At 40.6% G+C, this 6,000-nt stretch overlaps 1 protein-coding gene across 1 annotated transcript; it reads left to right on the forward strand.

Moving 5' to 3' along the window:
• The first annotated feature begins 131 nt into the window (after positions 1-131).
• On the forward strand, positions 132-4,097 carry LOC112290650 (putative glucuronosyltransferase PGSIP8). Its single transcript, XM_024537164.3, has 5 exons — positions 132-1,167; positions 1,635-1,890; positions 2,049-2,250; positions 2,581-2,728; positions 2,876-4,097. The coding sequence occupies exons 1-5, from the start codon at positions 908-910 to the stop codon at positions 3,453-3,455; spliced, it is 1,446 nt and encodes a 481-aa protein (XP_024392932.1). The 5' UTR covers positions 132-907; the 3' UTR covers positions 3,456-4,097.
• Positions 4,098-6,000: the final 1,903 nt, after the last annotated feature.

The following is a 6,000-nucleotide window of genomic DNA, read 5'->3' on the forward strand; positions in this document are numbered from 1 at the left end:
GTCTTAGTGGGGGCAGAGTGAGAAGCGCGAGAGGAAGCGAATTTCTGGACGTTGCCTTATTCGTTGGATCGGGTTGTGCGTTGTCGTATTTAATTGGTTCTGTTGGTGAAGTGAATCCGACGCTGGGTTGATGGGTGTCTGTTCGATGTGATTCAAAGGAAATCTGGTTGCAGTAATTGAGTCGGCTTGTGTTGGAACTCTGTGAAGTGTCCGAATTGTGCCTCTTGCATTTGAGGTTCTTTGTTTCGAAGGTGGAGGGGTTGTGGTTGTCTGGTTTTGTGATCAGGAGTCCAGTGCTGGGAACTGCCATGAGTCCAGTGGTTTGTAGTTGGAATTCTGATCATGTGTTTGTGGTGTGAGACCATTGGAGTTGAGTGATGACGTTTGCTTGATTTGTTGGGGAGTTAATGTCACGCGGGTCACGTCGTTGAGTGTTGGTGGTTCACCGCATGCTCGTGAATGTAGCACGTTCGTTGCAGTCTTTGTGGGAGTTTGAAGGGCTTTCATCGTGGGGAATCGACGTGGGAGGGGAAATTACCTCGCTCCTTGAGTTCCAGTGGTAGTGATCGGTTCTGCTGCGTGCATTGGCGGCATTTTCTTGGGGATTTTTAAAGAGTTACGAGGGTTGTACGTTTGTGAACTCGGTGGAGTCAGTTCTGATTCATGTTGGTGGGAAATTGGGCCATGGCTGGAGGGGAAGAATGACGCAGTGGTTGCTCGACTCCCTCCTTCCCCTTCGTATTCCTTTGACTGCAAGGGCTTCGAAGCCTTCTGTCATCTCTCGATGCCTGCCAAGTTAAACGCCTGCAAGTAATCTGGGTCCTATTCTCTCCAGACTTTGGAACAAGAACTTGAGAGCGAGCCTGTCGTAATCTATTGTAAACTTTGGAGCCAGAGTGGAGTAGTAATGAGCGTGTATGCGGCGCTGTTATGGGTTCTCATGCTCATGACAGGTGCGGTGTTCTCATCCGAGGCAGCTCTTGCGCCTTTGAAAGGAACGCCGAAGGCCAATGCTTACGCAACAATGTTGTACATGGGCACACCTCGCGATTACGAATTTTATATAGCCGCTCGCGTCATGTTGGGGACGCTGGTGCGATTACAAGTTGATGCGGATGTTGTTGTCCTCGCCTCGGCAAACGTACCTCCACATTGGCAGAAGACTCTGTAAGCGGCAGGGTGCCTTTTCTAATGATATAGTCCATCTTTGCTTTACAAGTTTGAAAGTATTTGTCATCTTTTTCTGTGGAGATGCTTCATTGATACGTCTCGCAGTATATTAAATAGCCTTCTTTAACCCTAACACAAAGTAGAGTTCTCGCAGCTTTGAAGTAGGACCACGAACCTTTAACCCCAAGGTCGAGGTTGGACTGTTAAATTTTCAATTATTGTCGGAGAACGAAGTGGACAATAGACTGTGCAAGAGATCAAAGTGGTATTCAGCTGGCCGCTGTGTAGTGAGGGTATTAAGTCTATTTTAAGCTGATTATGACGTAAAGTAACGTCTGAGATATGGACATCTGTAATTCAACCGGAGTTCCTTGTTATTTGGTTTCACCACCCTGAATTTCACGTATTGCCTTGCATCTTACTGCTAGATTGTTTACGTCAGATTTTACTCGTCTGATTTGCAGAATTGAGGAAGGTGCCAAGGTTGTGGTCGTAAATGATATTCAGAACCCTTATAGAGATCAAAACGAATTCGACAAGCGCTTTATGTTCACGTTGAACAAGATCTACGCGTGGAGTTTGACGCAATACCAGAGGGTGGTGATGCTTGACGTGGATAATTTATTCCTGCGGGCTCCGGACGAGCTCTTCCAGTGCGGGCAGTTTTGTGCTGCTTTTATCAACCCGTGTATTTTCCACACGGGTCTATTTGTTCTGCAGGCAAGTTGATAACTGCAGGTCTTTCCGCGGTCAGGGTTGCAGCCATCTGCATGTCTTTATGGCATTTCTCTTAAAAATTGAAGCAGATTGCCGAAGTTAACAGTCTTGAGCAATACGCATTACTCTCTAACATTTTATTGATTTTTTGTGTTATACAGCCATCAAATGAAACTTTCAGTATCATGATGCATGATATCAGCATTGGAAAGGAGAACAAGGATGGAGCAGATCAAGGATTCTTGGTCAACCATTTTAACGATCTTCTCGATCAACCCCTGTTCCACCCTCCTGCTGACGGTTCAAGACTGACTGGGCTATTTCGGCTTCCACTTGGATATCAAATGGACGCTTCATTTTTTTGTAAGTACTTGGGGATCAGAATTTCAGACATTTCTGAGACCATGTTAAAGACTTTTTTCAACTAGTTGCTTCTTATCATCATTTCAGCTTCTTTGGAGGAATTGTTGATGAAGCTAGTAGAATCAGAGAGAGGTGAATGACTTTGTTCCTTAAAATTCAACGAGGATTCTGATCCACCCGAATATGATGGTTGTCACCGATTTAGACAGGAGTGGTCCCATGTTGGATAAGGAGATTGCAGTGCCTTCTTCATGGCAAGAACATCCTAGAGATTCGTTGCAGTAGACAAGCTTGGGAGAATACTTAAATATCACTGTAAATTATGTACAGATCTGAAGCTCAAATGGAGAATACCGTGCGGCCCAAATAGCGTCATCACATTTCCCAGTGTCCCCATGTTGAAACCCTGGTATTGGTGGTCGTGGCCAACCCTGCCTTTGGGGCTTTTATGGCACGAAAAGCGTGTAGCAACCATTGGGTAAGTAAGAGCCAGATGGTTTACTGCTGCAGTTTTGCGCATATTTTGTCTCTTGCTAGTAGGATTTTTCAGGAGGTCAAGAACCATACATTAATTGCACCGAGTTTTCCGAATCCATTAGTCATTCCTATGGTATGTGGACTGCAGATTTATGGTCGAGACACCCATCCTCATAGCCGAGAGTCTCTTGTACATTATCATCATGCTCCTGGCACTGATAATTCGGCAAAAATGCGCGTCCTCGGAGAAGAGCTCCATGGCTAGAATCTCGTGCTTCGGTCGCGGCCCCTGTGCTGAGAAGAGTCTGTATCGTCCTTGGTCCATTAAGGTCATAATCCTTGGCTTGGTAACTGGCAGCTTCCTTCTCCCTGCCTTCACTATCCCCACCACAGTGCATCCCTTCATGGGCTGGGGAGTCTTTCTGCTGGGATCGTTCTCCCTCCTCACCTTGGTGATCAATGTGTTCCAGCTTCCTGCTCTTGCGGTGTTGACTCCCTGGCTTGGAGGTATAGGAGCTCTATTGACTTTGGGGTCACCGATTTATACAAATGGCATCATGCGAGGAGTGGGGATCGGGGTGTACACTGCCATGACAACTCCATTTCTGTGGTGGGCTGCGAAACGAGTGAGTGGGGTAGTGGACGTGAAGGCTCACTGGGAACCTCTCATGGCGTGGACCAGCCTCAGATCAGAACCTGCTTCAGAAATTTTGATGAAATTGTGCTGAAGTTTCACTTGCAGATACACCTGATTAAATGGCACCCAATTCCACTTGGGATTAGACCGAATCAATTTTCATGCATTTTGTACAAGGATTGCAAAGCCAACCATTCGTCAATCGAATTGTTTCTACTCATGTATCAAACAAGAAACAGATTTGTTTTTAAGATTGTGAGCAAGAATCATGTGATATAATGGGTTTCTCCTACAAGTGTGTAACTAACCGAAGTGCTAATAACCGTACATCTACAAAGATGTCTGAAGATGGTCAATTTATCGATTACCAGATGGAGACCAGAAAACCTCCGGAGTTTGAAGATTTAAGCTTTCCGTTTGTGGGGCCAATCTCGTTTTCAAGCATCATATTCCTTGAGCTCTTCGGGCTAATCCAGGTTTTGGTTCTACCTTTCAATTATTTGAATATTATACACGCCATGGATAGAGATGCTATCCAAAGCGTTGGATCTCTCTTAAGATTGGTTTTGTTAGAGGTTTCTCTAAGTTTAGAGCCATGACAGTTCCCCGATTCATTATTTTCAGAATAGCAAACTTGTTCCCCGATTTGTTTTATTTTGGGAAGTTGATGAATCACCTTCGTAATCAAATTTCAACCAGACTGTCACTTGCAGTCTCTTGTAATATTTCAAAAGTTGCATTACTCGTTTAATGTAGTGTTTGACTCGGCAGACATTCTGCCCACTGGGTTCAGCGTCGCACATTTTCCACGGCGCTTTGAAATCCCTCATTCTCAGTGCATTAGTTGTATACATCTGAGAGTGAGACAGTGATGCATTGAAAGATGCAGCTACGACGACCACAGGTAGGTGTAGCTGATTTCTGATATTGACACCCCAAAGCTAATCACTTTCCTGTTGGGGACCCCAAGAAGAAAAATCTATCTTCTGTAATGTCTGTAATGCTTCCTGTGGAAAACGTGAATGCGTGAATGCGAAATTGCAGGACAAGAAAACTAGCAATTGAACTGCATTATGTAGAGTGCAATAGGAAGTTGATTTGACGCATGTTTTCTCAGTATCAGCTATGTTCAAGTGATGTGTATAAGATAGATTTTTCAATTGAAGCGTATTGCTTTACTTGCCTCTTATTTTCAGCTGTAAACTCTACAAATACACATGATTATATCTTTAACATTTTGTCAATCATAATTTGTGCTATTGCATGCAAAACTTGCTATCCACTCACAAATATATATATATATATATATATATTTATATATATTTATTTATTCCAATAAGAAAACTTCTCTTTTATACATGTCTATTTGTAATTTATAATAAAATATTAACTTAGGATGCTAACTTGTTAACATCAAATCAAATAACATGATTAGATATTTGATATAATGACAAAGTAGAATAAAATCTAAATAATATAATATCTATCTTCTAAGAAAATTTTTTTAACATAAAATCTTTAGACATACTATTTAAATCAAATGTAAAATTATTTTATTTTATTATATATATATATATATATATATAATTATTGTAGTTATATATAGTATGTATATAGTATATTGTTGTAGTTATATATTGTATGTAGTTATATATATATGCTTTTTAAAATACTCATTAAGTACTTTTTGAACTATAAAATTTATTAAGACATTATATATTTGATTGAGGCTACAAGCACATCTTAACTTGGTATAAGCACATCTTATGTTATTATGTGCATACCCAAATTATGGGGAGGATTGAGATTGGTAGGGTGTTATAATGTGGATTCTGTCACCTGACACAAGTATCGAGGTGAGGGAGGACAACAACCTCCTCTTTGGTGGTTCCACTAATTAGTTAGCAAATATGATTAAATAAATGCAATTTGATTTGTTATTGGATAAGGATTTGAATTGATTTATTATGTCTTTCTTAGAGATACAAGTTGAATTTTATCAACAAACAACACTATTTTACTACCAAAGTTGCTCAGAAAAACAATAATTGTTACTTCATTGTCATTAAATATCACAAAAATAACCAGATCTACATCCCACTCGTCTCTCATGATTGTAGATGACCACCACAAACCACCATACTCCAAAAACCTTCATAATACTCCCTACCAAATAATTGTTGTTGCTTTCCATGTGGATCCACTCCACACGTCATGAAAAATCTTTGTTGGTTGAAGCCTCTCCTTTTCATCATACTTGCTAAATTTTTCAATCAATTCTTTTTCCTTTATTTCACAATCCAACAAAATACAACAAATCCAATTGCATTGCTCCTCTTTGTTTGTTCCTCCTAATTGTTATAGATCTCTTAAGTTGTATCCTATTCCTCTCACACTTCAACAATTCCACATGATTTACAAATTGTCCCTTCAAAAAGTCCTTTGAGAAGATCCATTGTCTCCAAAACCACATGAGCCAAGGCTAGAATTGGAGGTTGAGTTTTAGATAATGATCTTTCATAGACCTAAAACTTATATAGTTCCAAGTATTATTCCAAAAATGTAGATCATAGATTTTAGATTCTTATCTCCAACTTCTAAATCCTAATGCAAATGGAAAGAGACAAAAAGTAATA

This window comes from Physcomitrium patens, chromosome 13 (assembly GCF_059467195.1).
Source record: "Physcomitrium patens ecotype Gransden chromosome 13, ASM5946719v1, whole genome shotgun sequence".
Classification (NCBI taxonomy): domain Eukaryota; kingdom Viridiplantae; phylum Streptophyta; class Bryopsida; order Funariales; family Funariaceae; genus Physcomitrium; species Physcomitrium patens.